Here is a 21,616-nt window from a genome sequence, read left to right as displayed (position 1 = left end):
TACCATGATGGGTACTTGTGAATAGTAAATAAAAAAAATATAAAAAATTGCTAGAATCCAAAAAGACAAAGTTAAAATCCTAAAAATATATCCTAAAACTAAAACTAAAATACACATCATTTGAAATTGAATAGAAATTAAAAAAATGATAGAGGAAAAATTATACTTATTTTTAATTTCTATTCAATTTCAAAGGATGTGTATTTTGATTTTAGTTTTAGGATTTTAATTTTTTTTTTTTTTTGTGATTCTAGGGTTTTCTTTTATTTTCTTTATTCACTATTCATGATATTGCTCACACGTACTAATCACGTGTTACTGTTCACAGTCATTGTTCACTCATTATTGTTCACATGGGTATTTTTGAAAATTTGATGTATTTTATGTTATTTTAAAGTCTTAAATGTTTACTTGGATCTCAAGTAAATTAGGGGTTCATAGGTTTATGAGATGTTGGATGACATATTTTTGGAGACATATGTTATGAGAATGAATTATATTTTATGAAAGAAGAAAGTTCTTTGTCTCTTGGCTTGATTTACAACCATGCTCTTTCTCCATTATTGTTGATTTTACTTATTTAAGGTTCAGAAAAATAGTGGATTTAAATTCCCACCCGCCTTCCTGCATCAAGTGTAGTATGTTATTTTAGTGTCGATTTTTGTGCCCTAGATCAACAACAAAGCCTAGATCTTTTGTTATCAGCAGTTTTTGTTGATCATATGCTTAGGATTTGTGATTGTGGCAATCCCATGGCAGCGAGAAGGGGCTGTAGAAAGGGAATTTTTGTAGATCTGCTTCGTGATCCTATAGATGGAAAAATTGAAGAACTTGAAAATCAAGTGCAGCAACTGACGTAGCAGTTCGCGAGTCTCAATAATGGGCAAGACAATGATCTTTTAGCTCAAGAGAATCTCGAGTACAAGACTTTTCATTTTTGCGCTCTGTGTGGGGTTGAGTGTTAAGGATAGCAATAAAAGACTTAGATGTGGGGAACATCACTCTAAGGATTTCAATTTGAAAGGTGAGATTATTGATTTTGACACATATTGCATCGAAAATCAGCAAGTTGTTGATTGGAATTCACCACCAATCTTCTATATGTACTCTTATGAGCTACAAGATTTATTAGGAGATCCGATCTATGATAAGGATCAAGATAATGATAAAGATATTTTGGAAGAGGATGAAAAATATGGAGAAAAGGCAATAGGAGTACTAATCCAAATCATGACCGTTGAAGATCTTATTAATATTGAAGAGGTGGAGCATTCAAGAGATTTAGGGCATTGGAAGTAGAATAGTGCAGTGAAAGCATGGTCGACTAAGAATCTGCAAATTATGGCCATGGATTTATAAAGTATTGAAATACATGTTGAGAAAGCTTCTAAAGACCATAAAATTGAGTTTGGAGCATCTTACACAATTTTTACAGGGAGTTCAAGGATATCCATAGTTGATAAATTTGCATTGATTCTTCAATATACATATTAGGATCCATTTCTTGAGGAATTTTTTATCGCAAATAATATTTGAGCCAACAAAGAAAAAGAAGATTTAAGAAGGTGGTTTTGATGTTGAATTCATCTTAGCACACTTCGAAACTCAAGGACAAGTTTTTTCCAACAAGGGGAGAATGATGGACCGCAAACTATTCTTATTTCTTATTTTTATTCAATTTCAAAATACATATATTATAGTTTTATTTTTTAGGTTTATTTTTAGGGTTTTGTTTTTAGGAATTCAAGGGTTTTTATATGTTTTTTATTTATTTCATGAGTATTATTCACAAGTATTCTTCACAGGTACTGTTCATAGGGATAAAATTGTCAATACAAATTTTATATAAAGTAAATATATATGGTCCATGTATTATTTGTTTGGACACTTTTTGTAGTTGGAACATTAAATTATAGTATATAAGAGGTGTGTGGGGCCTTGAGAGGGTTAATCCCACCTGCTTTATAGTAATTGAAAGATAGAAAAGCTTAGGCTTTTGCAGCCCTAACTGAGGTGTGGAGAAGAAACCATAGGTTTCTTCAACTGGTGCTTGTGTTTGGCTTGTTCCTTATTGATTTTACTACTCCCTCAAATTCCCCTGCATCAAAGTTATATTATGAAAAACTCTAGATTAATGCACTACATTTATTTTTGGGTAAGTCAATTGGGAAGAAGGCCCCTACCCATTTTTTCATTAATAAATGAGCAGAGAAAAACAGTTATCGTACAACCCTATAGTAGGGCAGTTGCACTAGATCATGTAATAAAAGAGAAGAAATAAAATCTGGTGGTCGACGGCGCCACACAATAGCACTAAGACCAACATATGCTCTCTCAGCGAGGACATATCAAGTATATTTGTTTCTCAAAAAACATATGCAATGGACCATCAATGAGAAGAAAGTCTGGTACGGCAATTATCTGCAATCGTCTTTAGCCACTATAGAGCACGACATTGATTTTGAATGACATCCACAAGCAGGGCCGAATTACTTTCTCTGTATTGGAAAACAATTCTTTTGATGAACCAATTGAACTCCTTCTAGTGCCAAGAATTCTGCATGGTTATTAGAAGCAAAACCAAAATACTTTGCAAAAGCAGTAATGACACCACCCTCTTTGTTCCTGGTGACTCCACTACCACCTGCTAAACTTGGATTTCTCAAGGATTACACACGAGTCCTGTGAATATTAAAATGCGTCATTCTTGAATAGAACCCATGCTTCATGTGGATTTTCATATAAACAGAAGAAATACATTGCACTGGGACTTCATATATTTTTCAAAAATTTGAAGAAACACTAAAGAAATAATATTTATAAGGACGCAAAAATTTCTCAGATTATCTGGTCATCCCTATTCTATAGGCAACTCCTTATGTCTTAATAGTGAAAAATAAGCCACGTTTTACGAAGATCAATTACTACTTTAACTAATTGATTAGTGAACTTGAGGCTTCGAAGCCGCTTGAGGCATTTATTAGAGGATTCTCAAGCAAAGATTTTAGCTGTTAAGTGAAACCTAACAACCAAAATGATAATATGTCGGGTTCACATAATTTTGAGTGAGAAACATTACATAAAGAGGAAAAATGCATGAAGAAACACTTTAGACTAAGAAGGATTATATTAAAACATAAAATGGTTTTGAGCAATAATGAATTATGTGACAAAGAGTAGTCAGGACATAGGCCACTGAATCTCAACATGATTGAAGAGAAGTGCTCAGTACATGGAAATGTGCCACTATTTTCATCTCCTCCAACATGGTTTTGGTATATTCATCTGCATATAGAAAGCCACTAGAATTTTAGAACATTCACCATTGAAGAGAGGGAGCATTCAAACGATTTAGGGCATTGGAATCAGAGTAGTGCATTGTAAGCATGGTCGACTCAGAATTTGTAAATTGTGACCTTGGATTTAGAGAGTAATGATATAAATGTCGAGAAAGCTTCTAAAGACAAGAAAATTTAGTTTGGAGTATCTTACACAATTTTCAAAGGGAATTCAAGGATATCCATATTTGATAAATTGGCATTGATTACTCAAAATACATATTAGGATCCATTTCTTGAAGAATTCTTTTTACCTCAAATAATATTTGACTCGACAAAGAAAAAGGAGGTTAAAGAATGTGGTTTTGATGCTGAATTCATCTTAGCACACTTCAAAACTTGAAGACCTGTTTTTTCCAACCAAGGGAAAATGATAGAGGAAAAAATATACTTATGTTTAATTTCTATTCAGTTTTAAAGGATTTATATTTGATTTTAGTTTTAGGATTTTTTTTTAAGATTTTTTTTTTTTTTGGGATTCTAGGGTTTTCTTATTTTTTTTATTTACCATTCACAAGTACTATTCATAGTACTGTTCACGTGATACAGTTCATAAGGGTATTTTTAGAATTTTAGTATTATTTTAGGGGTATTTTAGAGTTTCAAATATTTACTTGGATCTTAAGTTAAATTAGGGTTTCATAGACTTATAAAAGTTTGGATGTCATATTTTGGGAGGCATATGTTATGAGAATGAATTTTATTTTATAAAAGATGAAAGGTCTTCTTCTCTTGGCTTTATTTACAACCATGTTCTTTCTCTATTATTGTTGATTTTACTAGTTTAAGGTTCAGGAAAAGGGGAGATGTAACTTCTCACATTTCCTTCTTGCATTGAATTCTCATTTACTTGTCTTGCAATACAGATCGGTGCAAATGATCGCCCCTGTGTTTTCAAGAGCTTGGCGTTGTTTATGGTATATGATCCAGGTTAGCAATGAAGCCCATGAACAAATATGAAAATTGACACATTAAACTGTTAACCCTGACTGTAAACAAAAATGAAGGTGAAGGCTTATAATTTTTAACTCAACAAATATTTGAGATTAACCGTTCTTCTTCCTCATATATATATCTCAACACTATTTAGGATTTTTCACCATGTGCTAATTGCTTTTTAATTGATGATTCTCTCGATAAATACCACACAAGGCTTATTAAATCAAAGTTTAATGACTATTTACTTAGTACGCAAATTGTATCCTTAGGTTATAAACAGTCAAATCTATCATTTATAGTGACATTGCCTTTTGACTTGTCAGTTTCTTGGGCTTCTGAACTTTCTACATTTCAGCTTATCTTCTCCCTTCTCTAGTCTTTATGTGTTAGGACTAAGACGAGCTTGTATGATTCATCAGGGCTGCCTCCGTGTATATCGAAATGATTTCAATCAGTTAATCCATTTTCTAGTCATTTTTTTCTAACACCTTTTCGTATTTACATGTTACTGTCATACACAAATGCATGGAGAGAGAGAGAGAGAGAGAGAGAGAGAGAGAGAGAGAGAGAGAGAGAGAGAGAGAGAGAGAATAATTTGCATTGGAATGCCAAAAATTTTTTTTTATTGAAATAGTCTTTGACATGATGCTCCTTTTTTGACCCTTCATATCTTTACCTATATTCTCTTCGAGGCAGAATAACAAGAATCATTAAACAAACCTGTTCAAGAAGCTTGGTCACTGTGCACAGGCAAGTTTGTAAGTAGGAAAATACCTTACCATGAAAACCTTCCTTGGTTATAAATTAATCTGATGGTGACCTTCTTGACTGACAGGGTGATGATAAAAGCAAAAATGTGAGAGTGGTTATTAGAAGTTGTATTGACCATCAAGACACTACCACACCAACATTTGATGTGGACAAGGTAAATACAACCCAATTTGTCATATTTATTAGGGACATGGTATCAATTAAAGAAAAAGAAAAAGTTTACTGATGGTATTTCATAGTCCACTGGACTATCTTGGTCTATGGTGCTCTGAGCTACATCCACCATCACTTCCAACTGATGATGAGTGGGGATCAGCCTAACTTGGTTGAATTTTCTTCTCCCCAACATCTCAGTGTTTTTCCAGCCATCTGTTATTGAGGATAGACATTAGATGTAGCCATGGAGTATGAGAGTGTGGGGGGCTAAGCAACAATCTTGCATTGCTTTGTGCAGTCCAAACTTCATATTCCTGTTGGTCGGCATTTGAGAAGTTGAACGCAGACTCAATTTCTGGTATGATGCCCATGTGGAACTCTCTCTCTCTCTCTCTCTCCCCACACACACAATACACAATCTTTATTTTTTGGCTAGAAAATGGTCTTGCTCTTTATTACAATCATTTTCAGTTCGTTTGGATCATTTGTTAGGGGTAAGGAGGAAATTTTGCGAGAAACCAACTGGTGACATTAAGCTGGGATACAGCTGGCGTCTGGAAACTTTAGAGATAAGAGTGATGGATAAATTCTTTACGAATTAAGGGCTGCTGTTGCAGCGTTATTGACTCAATTGGAGCATTTTAGTCTACTTTCACTCTTGCTTTTTATTTAAGTTTCATCATTTCGCTTATCAGTTCACAAAAACTAGCCAAATTAGGGGGCCAATACTCTTAATGGTACCAGGTATGATATTGGGTACTCATATATCCACCATCCACCGTCCAGATTTATTGTTGGGCGATAGAGTTGACTAACCCTTCTTGTATAGAAGTTCACAACTAGACTACTCAACCGCACTGCACTAGGATTAGTATGGATGATGGATGTTGGATCTGAATACTCATACAAAGTACAATGAACATTCCTTTCGCAATAAATGACTTGGGTATTCAATACCCATGAAGTCTTAAGTTGACAAAATTTACAACACTATGAGAATGTGGGTGATCTCTTCTACAAAAGTAGGTCAATATTATCAGCATATGGAATATATGATATTTTCTTATTTATACTTAAAGGCTAAGTTGAATATCTATGATTCAGGCCTTGAAGCTTATACATACTACTCTTAGAAAACAAAATACATACGACAAAATATCAATACCATGAGCAATTTGGGCCTATAAACCTGACTACTTGTAGCGGGTATTGTCCATGGCCTTCTCCTTCTTTGAAATTGGGCCTCAAGTGAGTCTGAATCAAACGGCTTCTCTCTGTCAATCGGATTCTGGCACCATAGATTAAAGACTGGCAGAAATCAGTTGCCTATTCTCTAACCGACAACGGATAACCAGGTTTCTCTCTCCCTCTCTCTCGTGTGTGTTATCTTTTTGAGTGTTTTCTCTATCCCTCCGGTGCGAGTTTTCTCTATCCCTCCAGTTCATGTCTTCTCCTCTTACTGAAAAGTGAGATTTATATACATATCACGAGTTGATAATCATGAAGACTTGTGATGTATATCCATTTGTTGACCATTCATCCCCATCTTACTCAATATAGCTTGGGATGATAAACACATATCTTCGTTTGAATTTGAATTGAATGCACTGGCAGGTGGCCTTGTTGATAATAATGTGCCTGATCAATGTGATATTTGATCTCATTTGATATTTGAACTTGAACGCGTGATTTTTCAAGATTCAGCAAGATACAATGTGAGAAATTTAATGAATTTGGTTATTCTTATCCATCATCGTTTAGTCTGCTGCACACTACATGGATATGTCTTTATATTTCTTCTGGTACTTCTTGATGACGAGTTCAATGATCATGAAATTTGGAGAGGTGATAGAGGACTCAGAGATGAACACAACGGTCCAAGCCCCACTTCAATCGGGTCATAAATGAGAGAGATATGATCCTCTGAAATTAGCCCTTCTCTGCTGGAAATTACAACAGCCAATTAGAAGGTTGCGGGTACAACTACTTCCACCACAGGGAATTTTGTTATTCTCATCTGTCGTCTGTCAGTCTGCTGCACACTACATGGATATGTCTTCAGTCAGTCTGCTGCACACTACATGGATATGTCTTCGTATTTCTTCTATCGGTTCCTAATGATGAGTTTGTTGACCATGAAATTTGGAGAGGAGATAGGGGACTCAGAGATGAACATAACAGTCCAAGCCCCACTTCAAATGGGCCACAAATAAGAGAGATCTGATCTGCTGAAGTTAGCCTTCTCTATTGAAATTACAGTAGCTAATTAGAAGGTTGTAGGTACAATCGCTTCCACCACAGGGGATTATAGACCCTGGGATGTGATAATCTCGTGGAGGGGACTACGGCACACATCTCCACAAAATTTGGGCTCGAGACTCCTTGTATATTGATACTATCCGCCGTCAGTCTAGCTTTCTGCCCAGTATTTATGATGACTCTTACAGGGCTTGCCGTTTTCTCCTAAGAGAACAAAATGATTTCGTACATTTATGGTGATAGGGCATTGAGTTAGGAGTCCAACAATACAGGTCCCATGAGAAAATTCCTCGTAGATAGAGAAAAATCTCAATTTTGGTGACCAGTCATCCTGGCTATTATCTGACAGACGGCGTATAAGCATTTGGCTATCGATGAATATGGACGATGGGTTAAGCCAACTCCAAATGATGTGAAACCTCGGGGTGAGGGATATAATGCCTCAAATATGAATTCCCAAAAGTTTCGGATCAATCCCAAAAAGACTTATCACATCGCTTCAAACTCTTTCGATATCATGTGGAGAGGCATGTATTGGCCAAAGGGTATATGTATCCCAGAGTTTGTCTCTTATGATCGATCGTCAGTCAGGGCGCACATATGTGATTGACGATAGATTAGGTAGTGTATCGTACCGCATCAAACTCCTTCGATATCATGTGGAGAGGCGTATATGGGCCTTAGGAGTATATATATCCTAGAGCCTATTTCAAATTGAGATGGTTTGATGTCTTCTATCGTCAATCGTTAGTAAAAATGCACACACTTGATTGACATCATATTGGAAACCATATCATACCGCATCAAATTCTTTTAATTATCATGTCGAGAGGTGTATATGGACCTTAGGAGGATATTATCCTAGAATCGGTCTCACATTGAGATGGTTTGATACCTCATACTATCATTAGTCATATGCCATGACATATATTGGGGCCATCATATGACGAGTCCTAGACATATCATATTTTTCATGTCACATCAGGTGTCTATCTCTGCAAATATCTTCTATGATTGTACCCATTGGGCTTGCACAGTTTATCCACTGCCTGTTAAGACATCAATCTGATGTTGGTTGAGCACTTATCTCATGATCACGCCCTCAATTCATTGGCGTACCCATCAAAGTCTATCTAGTCTTATATGATGACTAAAAGTACAGCCCACAATGGGTTGCGACTAAACATACCCCCATTGGTCCTAGGGGTTAAGGGTGCACCATGGTAATGCCCAAGAGACTGACCTTGCTCCTTAGACCTAGGATGGAATAAAGGGTTAAAGGCATCTTGGTCTGGTCCTGAGCCATGATTCATGGACTAAAAGGTTTGGCCGAACTTGGACTAAGATGTGGACTTAGATTGAACCTAGACCTAGAACTGGCATCAACCTAGGTCTAGAACTTCAGCCTTGATTTAGAGTAGGCTTGGGCCTGGACTCTAAATTGGGCTTGAACCTTAAATATAGATCTGGGTGTGGGCTCAGGTTCAGAATTTTAGACTTGGGCTTTGACCTAGATTCAGATCTTGGGCTAGAGACCTGGACCTAGACCAAGATTTGGACCTAACTAAGATTCGAACCTTGTTGGATTGACACTTGGACCCAGGTGAACCTAAATTTAGACTTTACTAGCCTAGACTCGGTCTTAGCTAGACCCAGACTCGAACATGGATGGACTATGACTTGGAATGGCTAGACAGAAACTCGAACCTGACTAGACCTAGACTCACACCCAGCTTAGGTTTGATGGTTGCCCATGTAAAGCTCAAGTATAGCTTACCTGCGATAGGCTGAGCGTTACTATTGTGAGTTTGTTTTGTGGTCAGAATTTCCATAGAGGGGTACTCACTTCCTTGTTGGCGTACTGCCAATGGTCCCACCACAAAACTAGGTGTCTGCACGACTTCAATGTCGGTATATGGGGTTTTAGAAAATCATTTAAAAACTTTGTTGGATAAGTATGAATGTGTGTGATACATGTGTGGAAAAATCAACACAAGTTTGATCAAGCAGACGAGATTAATTCAACCTAGTCTACTAATGCAAGAGATAAAGGACGAGGCAGGAAAGGATAAGAATCAAGAAATGTAAATCTAATCAGATAGAAGCATATCAAAAGATCTAAACCTAATCTAATTAGATGAAGATTAAAAACCCTAATCCGATTAGATAAAATTAATCAAAGTCTAGCCCAATCTTCCTTATTATTAATATAGTATTAAAATTGTTATTATTATTATTATTAGTATTATTATTATTAGTATTATTATTATTGTTATCACTATTATTGTTGTTGTTGTTAATATCTTTTATTATTTTTATATTAATTTTTTATTTTGTATTTTTTGTTTTGGAATTTTCTGGTCACGTAAAACAGGAAACAACAAACTCAAAAATCACGGGGAGCTGAAACATGGCTGAAAACAAGACTACTAGAAAAACTTTCGGCAGTTCCATACAACACAACTCGGTTCGTGGGGGCTATGACTTGGCGACTTGGATCGAGATACGCTGTCAAGAAGTCCCTGGATCGAACTCCATGGTCTTTTTCAATGGATTTCCGGCATTTTTTTGGCTTCAGCAATTCTCTATTTACTGAAAAAATTATTATAAATTTATTGAAGGCTATTTACAGTCTAAATGAGTTGATCTAGAGCTTGAGGGCCCAACGGTAGGCACCATACTATTACCACTCGAATTTATGCCGATCAATTAGTGAGATCAACTCGAATCTCATGTGAAATGAGTTAGTTTTTTAGAGAGCTGTAGAAATAGTGGGGTTGCTCAAAATAAAAGTTTAGGGGCATCATAGATCCTTACAAATCCGGATCTCCTCTAAACCTAATATAAGACCTAAAAAGCTTAAATTCTAACTAAATCTAAGAAATAAAAATAACCTAAAAATAAAAATAAAACAATAAATAAATAAATAAAAGAGAAAAACGTTAGCATATCTGAAAAACCCAGAGTTGAGGCCAGTATCAGGTTATGGGTTGATTTACGCCTTTGGTTACCTTGACTTGCTTTCTTAAAGCATGGGCCTAAGGGCTCAGACGTAGGAGAACTTGTTCCTATTATTTAATCTTGATTTATAGAGAAATTTTGAGAGGATTTGGGTTTAGAGTCTCTAGCATAGGGTTTTTTAGGGATTTTTTGTAATTTTTTAGAGGATTTCCTTAAGTTTTAGGGGTTTTAGAAGTTTTTTTTTTTTCTAAGTATTTTGGATGAATTTTTAAAATTTTTAGGTCTTTTTAGGCTTTTCTTATTTTTTTTAGCATCTTTCCTAATTTTTTTAGAGTTTTTTTATTTTCTGGGAATTTCTCGGCTCCAGGGGATTTCTGGGTTTTTTTTAGAATTTAGAGGGTGTATTTATAGGTTTTAGAGTGGGTTAAGGTTGAAATTATTTGATCTAATATCCTAAATCTATTTTTAATAGATTAATTTGTGTATTTTTGTTTTGAAATATTTTAATTAATTACTGCCGCAAAATCCTAATTGAAATGGGACCTGAATGAAAAATTGACCGACCTGAGCCCATTGGGTTGCGCGGCATATGGCTTGTCGCGTGTGCTACGTGCAGTGAGTTGCGCCCTTCATCATTTATCGCCTCAAACTTCCACGGCTTCCACGGCCTATATGTTTCAGACGGTACATCGGATTTTGATGATTTTTGGACAGTTGGTACATCGGATTTTGATGATTTTTGGACAGTTGGAAATCTATCGTGACCTACTACACTATCTCGGGGCCTACTATAGATTCGGATTTTGGATGGTTTCGAGACCATTAAAGGGGTCTAAGTTGACTACTATGGCTTACTAGGACTTGTGTTGGACTTGTGTTGCCATTAGTACTAAGAATCAGGGTTTTTAGGAACTTAGTCGGACTTTCGAGATGGGTTTCTATGAATCCGAAAATTAAAAATATTTGATTTCTCAAATGTTCTTAGCATATCGATCTACAAATGCCCCAACAATATTTTTAATCGAAAGCAAAAATTAATAAAGTACAATTTTTTTTGTCATTTTTTTTCCTTCTAAAATGTTTTTTTATTTTTATTTTTGAATTTTATTTTTATTCATATATTCTATTAGATGAAATGAAACGTTTGGCTTCAATTTTATCATTTTATGTATTTTTACTTATTTTTCATTTCTCTTTTGTTTATATTATTTTTAAGTTTTTACTATGGGTGATGTTTGTGTAAGGCACCCATTAAATTCTTTTTTTAACATGAATGAGGTATGTCTAAGGTGCGCACCTTTAAATTCTTACAGGATAGATAGATTCTCTGTCGAAAACTATATGATGGCTTGAAAACCTATTTTCATCTTGAGTCATGAAATTCAAAATTTTAAAAAATGGTATAAATTGAGCGGATTTATAAACACTTTAAAATCTTGAAAATGAATGGTCCAAATAAATTGTTATCAGATGTATTAAAAATAGATTCAAAGTTTTTTTTTTCTTCATTACTATATATTACAAGGTCAAGATCTATTTAAAAGTTTTTTTTAACATTGGAGAACTCTTTTCAGGATGTTTAATTTGCACTTTACTCTTATATTATAAGATGGGAAAGGTTTATATAAGGTTGCAACCTTAAAATGTAGAATTAGAGATGCACCTCAAAAATCTATCGGAAAGGCTGTTTTAATGTTGAAAGCCCTCTATTTGATAATCTCGACATCGAGATGTATGAATATAAAAAAGAAAAGTTTTTGAGTCTTATAAATAGTGCATCTTGCAGCATATTATATAAGACGTCCATTTTCAAGATTTTCATATGTTTATAGATCTCTTTGATTTTAACTATTTTTGGAGTTTAAAATTTTCTAATTAGATATGAAAATAGATTTTAAGATAATCCTAAGAATATTTTATAACAAAATTACATGTAATGATAGAATTTGGAGGTGCGCCTTAATTGGATTGTTTAAGGTTGCAACCTTATAGAAACCGCACCTTTATTGACATTATATAAATTTTATTATTTTCATACTGACAAAAAAATGAAAGAGAAGAAAAATAAATAAAAAATAAAAAAAGAAAAAATTCTCTTGCTCCCTCAAATGAACCTGCTGGCCAGTGGTCCCTTGGGCAGAGTAGAAGTACCCTTATAACAATCATCGAAAGGTGTAGTAATTAGTTGAGAAGTTACTCCTTGGGCAGAGTAGAAGTACCCTTATAACAATCATCGAAAGGTGTAGTAATTAGTTGAGAAGTTACTCCTTGGGCAGAATAGAGATTGCAAGGGAGTACAATCAATCTCTCTCTCTCTCACTATTTTAACAAAAACAAAAAGTATACAACGAGATAGTTTATTTTTAGTACGGACACGGTTTCTATAAGTCAGAAATGAGTCACCTTTTAAAAATCTATTTTTGAGATGGACTTTTTTATCTAATTTTTAAGGACATGTAATCTCTAACATGGAGATTATGAATATGAATAAATAAATAAATTTTAAAGATTAGTAATAATAATTCTATTAAAAAAACGTTTGGACCGTCAGTTTCAATTATTTTTAGATGAACTGTCTATTAGCATTCATCTTTAAGGTGGATGCTTTATACTTCAGGGACCGTAAATGTAAAAATGGAGTCCCCGTTTTATAAAACAAATTTCTTTTTAGTACAAATAGATCACAATCACTTTTGTCCGTCACATTTTAAATTACTTGGTTGTGAATGTGTATTGATTAGACTCAAAACTCAAAAAGTTTTTTCGAACTTAGTGACACACTCTAAGCTATCCAATTTGACGTCAAATAGTTAGGAATAATTATAACTCCTTGTAATAAAAATAAATAGTCTCATAGTATACAATCATTCACTCTCTACTTTCAACACAAAAAGATCGACTCATACATAAATTTTTAGTGGGAATATTCACATTATCATCCCATTAAAAAAAAATTCCTTATCTTCTCTTCTCTTTAAATTCCCATAATCTTCTTTTCCAAGATCCCAATTCAAAAAACATGACCTGAGGATCTTCTTCTCATTATGAAGCCATAAAGTCGGGTTTCAGTGTGATTCACAGATGGTAATTTGACTCATGCTCTATAGTTTGTTTACACACTGTTATTATACTACCAATCACCTTTCACTCAGAATTAGATGCTGGTTCGTATGCCATTCCCCTCTCTCTCAGAATTGGATGCTGGTTCAGTATGATGCAAGTTGTTGTCCCCTCATGGTGGTTATGGCTTGGAATGCATTCAGAGGGATTCTGTCAGAGGCCCAGAAACACATAATACAACACTGTTATGGGCAGTGACACAATCATCCCAAAGATCACCCTGCCAAAGAATTCAAAAACAAAATTTCATGAAGAGCCTGTGTTAAGATATTTAAAACATCTAGAAAAATTCTTTTTTGGCGTATTTCGAGCTTACGCTGTGCTTAACACATCTGGGTGTAGATTGTACTCCCTTGCAAATACGAATGGAACAATCCCTTGTGGTAGAGCTGCCTGTAGAATGAGAGAGATAATCTTAAGGGTGAGGACCCTAAGCTTTCCATTAACCCGTCCCAAACCCGGGTAAAGGAAGTAGGTTGTGTTAGGTAAGCAATTGGCATAAAACTTTGTCAAAACTTTGTTTAAATCCTAAATGGATCATGATTTGTGTAGCCGATCTTAAATAATTGAAAAAGATTATGATAATGACGGCGATGATGAGTAGAGAGAGAAAGACTGGACTCACTTGGACAATTGCGACTCTGAGAATAGGGCCTCTAAGACCAACTCCAGTTGAAGCAACAGCCATTATAGCTGGGCCTAAAAAAAACCTTATCAACATCCCATAAGCTGCAAGCCTTGTCCCACATGCTATGATCCTTGGTTGCAGAGCCATGAACAGTCCTGCAATGAAAGCCATCAATTCTTTCTCAAATTCTTGATTCTCTTAGTTTCAAATTACAATTTGAGAGAGAGAGAGAGGATACCAAGGCTAAACATGGCCATTCCTAGGCCAGCATTTGACAGAATTGTCACAGAATTCTCCAGGATGAGGGGTTTCTTAACATTCCACCTACATTCCACAAATGCATCACCGATTCAGTTTTTTTACTCTCTCTATCTCTCTCTCTCTCAAATGAATTACTAAGTCAGTTTTTTACTCTCTCTCAAATGCATCACCAAGACAGTTTTTTTACTACTCTCTCTCTCTCTCTCTCAAATGCATCACCAAGTCAAGTCTTTTTACTCCTCTCTCTCTCTCAAATGCATCACCAAGTCAGTTTTTTTACTCCTCTCTCTCTCTCTCATATATGAGTTCAAGGCTCTCTCTCTCATATGAGTTGAAGACTAAAAACTTACTTGCATGAAACAAGAGCCCAAGCAAGACCCAACAAGCTGGCATAAGTATTTGGATTTGCCAGAAGTTTAAACCACACCATTTTCATGATCATTTTTACCATTTCAACTGACATAGAAGCCTCTTGCACAGACACAAGCCCTTCTTCTTTCTTTCTCTTCTCCTCTTTGCTGCATACTTGAATTGACTGATGACACACCGCTGTTTCCAAACAAATCACATCAGCTAAAGCAGTGAAAAATACATAAAAAAATAAAAGATTTTCCATTATCCATTAAAGCATGAACCTTGCCTTCAGAATTGCAGCACCCGCACGGCCAAACGAACATGTGAAGTTCTTTGCCGTCGTCATCAGTGCTCGCCAAGTGAGGCGCGACTCTATTTGAGCTATGAGATGGGGAATTCGAGTTCTTCGCGACCATCACATGGACCACTTCATCTTCTCCCTTCTGACTCTCCTCCAATTTCTCTCTCATCCCACTCTCTATCTCCTCCACTTTATCTCTCCTTCCACTCTCTGATCCAGTGTTAAACCCCTTCATTACTGCCAATCTAGCTGCCCTGTACTCAAATAGAAACAACAACATGGTGTACCAGATAATGCACTGTAAGACCACGGCCTGAATCATTAGGCTTTCTTTGTCATCCCCATACATGGCCTTGACGAGAGGGATGCCCATGACAAGGGTGTTGGGGAGGGTTGCGAGCGAGAACAGGGTAATGACCCAATCTATACTGCCTTTTGATGAGAGCCTGGCCCATGAAGCCAAGAAAGAGAGAATCAAGATTTTTGATAGAGAATCAGCTGCAACAAAGAGAAGGTCCATATTATAGGGATCGATGCGAGAAATGAATTCAAAAGAAAGTAGGGGGACTGCGAAAATGGCAACAAATCGATTGATGCCTGCGCACTGATCAGGCCCAAAGATCTTCCACCATTTCACTGATGCATATGCCAATAACATGGTTACATAGAGTGGAATTACTGCGCTTAGCACACTGTAGAGGTCCCTGAAACTTATCATCTCTCTCTCTCTCTCTCTCTCTCTCTCCTCCTCGGTGTTTGTATCGGTGGTGATGAAACAGAATTGGAATTTTCCCTGTTCTTTTGTGTTTGTGTTTGTGTTTGTAGGTAACCACCATCCCAAAAATATATTTATATGACAGAGAGAGATGAGTAATGAAGTTCAATGAGAGAGATAAAGGGATGAGTAAAAAAGATTGAACAGTGAGAGAAAATGTAGTTTGGGTGAGAGTCCTGCTTAGATTATTGAAAATGGAGGATGTCAACTGATTGCCTTGTCAAAACGCTTGCAACAGTTTGTAATGTGTATGCATTTGGGTGCCTCTCTTGAATGCTTGTTACATACAATGCTTGCTACATACAATGCTTGCCTTATGAATTTGTTTGCAACAACCAAAACTCTTTATTTTTGATCTCTCAAGAATAATGGCTTATTATGCTGCCCCAACTGTATGACTGTATGATTTACAAGGATATCACTTCTATTCATGATCCTATTATGAACGTATATTATGTGACCATTTATGTTTATTATTTGGTTACAATTTCTACTAACCGTTAGATGTCAAATGGATACTTTGGGGTGTGTCGCAAAGTTTGAGAAATTCTTTTTGAACTTTGAGTCTAGTCAATGAGACAGTCACAACCACCCGATTTGAAATTTGATGAGCAAAAGTGATTGCGACCTCCTTGCGATTTAAAATTCGACGAACAAGAGTGATTGCTACCTCCTTGTATTAGAAGTAACTGGTCATGTTGTATACTTTTCCTTACGAATATTTTGTACTATTGAGGATTATTTCCCAAATTAACTGCAGTGAAAATTGGGACAGCTCAACTTATGGTTGATAATGGGCCGGGCAGGGGAGTTGGCTTTTGCATGGGCCCATTCTCTAGCCTGATTTGAGTCACATGTCAAATCTCATGGGCCATGATCAGGGCAGGCTTGGTGGCCCAAATTAAAATAGACGGTTCAGATAATTTGTTACAAAATGCACTATTGGTACAACTTGAAATCCTTTTTGTTGTATACGTACATCTTGAGGTGCGCCTCACTTTTATAATATAATTTTGTATGTGTATGTCTATATGCATGTGTGCATGTGAGTGTGTGTGCCCGTAGGGAAGCGCTTAAAAATGGCTAAGAATGAATTTTTATAGTATTTCACTCTCGTCTCATCACCATCCAAAATTTCATCATATTACCCTACATATCTGATAGCGTTTTTTATATTTTCATATAAATTGATTCACCTCAAATTTGGAGGGGGTGTACTTCTAATTATCACACATCCAAAAAAAAAAAAAAACCAAAAATTGGTTATCGAAAAATAAAATATTCATAGGAGTATTTTGGCTATTTTATTCATTTTAATTATTTTTATGTTTTAAGTGCAACTCTATGACGTGCACACTCTCATAATTTAAGGTGAATCCAATTTGTTGAGAATTTATAAAAATTTAAATACTATCATACAACTGCCGTGGAGTTTGGATGGTGATGATATATGAGAGAAGTATTATAGAAACTCACTCATACTGGATAACAGAAAGATAGATTTTCTTTCAAGTCTCCCTCGAGTACTGGCACCTGTATCCAAAGATAGCAAGAGCTAGAATGAAGAGATCTCTATGGCTTGCAATGTTGCCTTTTCACCTCACATGCATGGGAGTGATTTCATACAAAATCTTCAAAATCCATGCTAGGATCATTTGTTTGACTTCAATTTTTATACGTACAATCTTTTGTTTCATTGAACAATTATAAAAAAAATATATTTTAAAAATACACTATAAAAGTGGTTTTGAACCCAATAAATATAGACAATCTATTTGGTGAGACACAAGGCCTTGAAGGGAAGGGATTTTTTTTATTTTTTATTTCTAAAGTTTGTAGATGGCTTTACTATAATTAGATGAACAATGTTTAAAAAGAAAAAAAAAAATGTGATTTTGAGTTTATAAAGTTCTAGATCTCAAAGTTTACCAAATGGACCCTACAGATTCATTGTTGGTGAGAGACTCATTTTGACTATATCTAAAGTGCAAAATAATTTTTAATTTTTTTGGGTTTGATTACTGGGATGAGGAGAGTGCATGTGTAAGATCTGAAATCATACAAATGCCACAAACCAGTGTTTTATAAGGGCAGGTACTCGCCACTAGCCCAAGCCGACCAACTCGGGCAAGTTTGAGTGCACTCGCCCATGTATCACGCTTGAGAAAGCCAAAAAAAATTGGAAAAAATACTGAAAGATAAAAGAAATTAAGATTAAGGTAAAAGATGAATTTTTTCTCAAATAAAAAAGACATTTATTGGCACACAAAATCATAGGGGTGTGAAAAAAACTATTTTTCTAAAAAAAAACCGCATGTCATTCAAAAAGTTGTCTAGTACATGGTCATTGGAGGAAGTGCTTCTAAAGTCATGATAATATTCTTTATGAAAGCAACGTTGGTTAAATAATTTTGAACTTACGTTGCTATTTCAAATAAGGATTTCATTCACTTTTCCTGAACTTCTTAAAAAAAAAAAATGGAGGGCAATGAAGACAAGGAATTGAATGGGGAGAGTGATTGGCTCGTGAACCTGTCCCCAAATATCGCAACTTCCCAAATGGCCCCCATGTTTCACGTGTTCCAACCTCGGTCCCACAATCTCTTGCTACGCTCCTCATGGGCATTTGAAGAAGAAAGAGAAAATTGGCACCATATCCAAGCCAATAATGTAAGTTGATTTTTGTTCTATTCAATATAGTTAGGCAAATGCAAATGAAACGAGTTTTCAATATGGAAAAACTTACTATACTTTCCAACTATACGTTATTTTTATCTATATTTTCAATCACTTTGCTGTCTAATCTGAACGAATAGCGAGGATGTCACATGTGAGTTATTGACTATTTGATTTAGATGTAACGTCTCATAGTATTTTTTTTTTTTTTTTTTTTCTAGAAATCGTATCAAAATTTGATTGTCTTTATCTCAAAAGGGACAACCAAAAAATAATAATACTAAATATTTTAAAAAATAAAATAACCGAAATACCCCTCCCATGGTTGTCGAGAAGTGTTGTTTTACTACTGAAAGTCTTTGTCTAGCCTTAAAATATATTTTCATCTTAATTATAAAATTTAAAGCTTCAAAAATAGTGTAGATATATCAGATCTATAAAAACTTGAATAACTTAAAAATTGATGGTCCAAAAGTACGTTACAAGATGCACTATTTCCAAAACTTGAAATCTATTTTTTCTCATGTCCATGCATCTTGACGTCAAGATGATCAATTTGAGGATATTAGAGTATCAAAACAACCTCGTCTAGTGAAATTTTTTAGATAGGCTTTATATAAACTTTTCCCATATATATATGGGAAGCATCTACGCAACGCCTATGGGGGAAAATGAACAGTGTTTTCGTCCATAGGCTCACCACCGTCCAAAAAAATTGGGCAGAATGCGTTTTTCGATCGCCACAGACCTAACATATCCATGGCGGGTATCGTCACAGATATCCTAGGACTGTGGAGGTCAAAAAATTCACGTGGAGCAACAACAGATGGCACTGTTTGTTGCACATCCGTTCTATAAACCGCCACGGACATAGCAAGTCGGTGACGGAGGCGAAACACTATAGCATTTCGCCTATAGGCATTTTTTAGGTTTTTCCATATATCTACATATGGGAAAAGTTTATATAGAGCTGAGGCTCTAAATAATGAAATTGGAGCCTACGACATAAATTTCACTAGAAGAGGTTGTTTTGATGCCTAAATATCTTCAAATTGATCTTGTCGACATCAAGATGTATGGACATAAGAAAAAAATGGATTTCAAGTTTTGGAAATAGTATATTTTGTAACTCATTTTTGGACCATCAATTTTCAAGATTTTCAAGTTTTCATAGCTGTCGATGCACACTATATTTGAAGCTTTAAACGTTATGAATAAAGATGAAAATATGTTTTAAGGCTATCAGAAAGATTTTCAATATTGAAGTCACATTTTCTCGACACTATTTGAAGGTAGGCTCTAAGTTGATTGTTTAGAGCCTGAGCTCTATACAAACTGCACCATATATATATATATATATATATATATATATATATATATATATATATATATATATATATATATATATATGGAAGATGCTAGGGTGAGTTCACTAGCTCCCAGAATACTATAAGCCTAATAGACCAGATTGAATCTGGGCCGATCTGACGGCCAAGAGTGTTTGAATTTTAATTTCTTTTCTACAAATCCAAATCACTTGAAATTTTAGGTAAATATTCTTCTCATCAAACCGTACCTAATAATTTGAATATTCACCTATTTTTTATCAACACAAGTATAAAATTTTAAGTGATTTGGATTTGTAAAAAAAAATTTAAAATGCAAACACTATAGGGCATCTGTGATAGTTAGATCGGCCCAGATTCAATCTGGGCCATTGGGCTCATTTTTCTTGTGAGCCTATCGGCTCATAGAAGCCTTTTCCTATATATATATATATATATATATATATATATATATATATATATATATATATATATATATATATATATATATATATATATTCTTGGGTCAAAAGCCTAATTCGAAAAAAAGCTACGGGGCACAACTTTGCATTCGAAACCCACAAACAAGCTACAAGCTACGTGACACAACTTCTGTAGATAACCCACGAAATTTCATTCGAGCGCCTGGTTTTTTTGAAACCCACAAACAACCTACAAGCTATGTGACACAACTTATGTAGATAACTCCTTACAACCTATACTTTTCAACTAGATAACTCATAACTACCCACAACTCATAACTTCCCACAAATCCATTAGAGAGAGAGATGATAAAGACACGGACCACAACTCCTACGTTTTGCATCACAACATTTTGCATCACATTTTCAACATTCTCCCTCGATGCAAAATTCAATTTTTATTCTTTTTAGATTTTTCGAATGAATTTACAAAGGCCTTTATTTTCCTTCTTTAGTCTAGAAACCAGGGCTCCAAGACTTTCAATATACTTCTTCATTTGATAAATTTCTTTCTCAATAATCTTTATATTATCTTCTTCATCATCTTAAATTTCAATGACTTCTTTAATTTTTGCCAATTGTTATATGGCAAAACATTATCCATAGGGAAACCTGAAAATTCTCTTCCTCCCACTTCTATCTCATACACAAAAATAGGACAATGATCGGGTCCTGCTTTGATAATTTTGTTAATTGATTTTTCAATTTTTTGCTTTTGGCAAAATTCATTCAGATTACTTTTTGGAGTAGGAATTGCCATAAGTTCTTGATGCCTTTTCTACAAAAAAATTGCATCTATTATTTTTCCTTTTAATTTCTTTTCTAAAACTTTTTTCTCCCTTTTTATTTTTTTTGGCCTTCTAATGGAATCCTCATGCCTTTTCCTGGCATGAATACTAAAGCTACGTTAATTTTTCAAAAACATTTTTTATGCTTTCATTAGGCACCCTCATGTCTTTTCATGGCATGAAATGCTAGGATTGCGGTGTCATTTTTTCTTTCTCAAAAATCAATTTTCATATGCCTATACTAAGCATGGATTTCCCATTATGCATTTTCATGGCACGACATACTAGGACTGTGTTGTCCTTTTTTCTTTATCAAAAATCATTTTTCTATGCCTTTATATGGCATCTTCATGCCTTTTCATAGTATGACATACTAGAACTGTGGTGTCTTTTTCCTTTTTAAAAAATTATTTTTCTTATGCCTACACTAGACATGGATTTTCCATGAAGATTACTTATCCCCTTTCATAATTTTTTTTTTT

General features: G+C 35.0%; 2 protein-coding genes across 21 annotated transcripts in view; one reads left to right on the top strand and one right to left on the bottom strand.

The window, feature by feature from the left end:
- The window catches only part of LOC110007623 (uncharacterized), a 28,370-nt gene extending 11,280 nt beyond the window's left edge, over nt 1–17,090 (top strand). For 10 of the 20 annotated variants that reach the window (XR_016057771.1, XM_088869755.1, XM_088869754.1 and 7 more), the window contains 5 exons: nt 4,205–4,268; nt 4,974–5,027; nt 5,113–5,202; nt 5,503–5,562; nt 9,838–10,218. The gene's annotated coding sequence lies outside the window, so the exon portion shown is untranslated. Of the gene's footprint in view, nt 1–4,204; nt 4,269–4,973; nt 5,036–5,112; nt 5,203–5,502; nt 5,563–5,675; nt 7,274–9,837; nt 10,219–16,623 lie in introns of those variants that run through there. The other 10 variants (XM_088869758.1, XM_088869745.1, XM_088869760.1 and 7 more) reach the window with 7 other exon arrangements.
- LOC18438192 (putative auxin efflux carrier component 1d) lies at nt 13,235–16,169 on the bottom strand. Its single transcript, XM_006848381.4, has 6 exons — nt 15,074–16,169; nt 14,784–14,982; nt 14,411–14,496; nt 14,170–14,327; nt 13,861–13,937; nt 13,235–13,764 (listed from the first exon to the last, which is right to left on the bottom strand). Exons 1-6 carry the CDS (start codon nt 15,804–15,806, stop codon nt 13,698–13,700), a joined length of 1,320 nt encoding a protein of 439 aa, XP_006848444.2. The 5' UTR covers nt 15,807–16,169; the 3' UTR covers nt 13,235–13,697.
- Nucleotides 17,091–21,616: the final 4,526 nt, after the last annotated feature.

Source organism: Amborella trichopoda, chromosome 6, assembly GCF_054954075.1.
Source record: "Amborella trichopoda isolate Santa Cruz 75 chromosome 6, AtrichopodaSantaCruz75HAP2 v2.0, whole genome shotgun sequence".
Lineage (NCBI taxonomy): Eukaryota > Viridiplantae > Streptophyta > Magnoliopsida > Amborellales > Amborellaceae > Amborella > Amborella trichopoda.
This window is presented reverse-complemented; position numbering and strand designations above follow the sequence as displayed.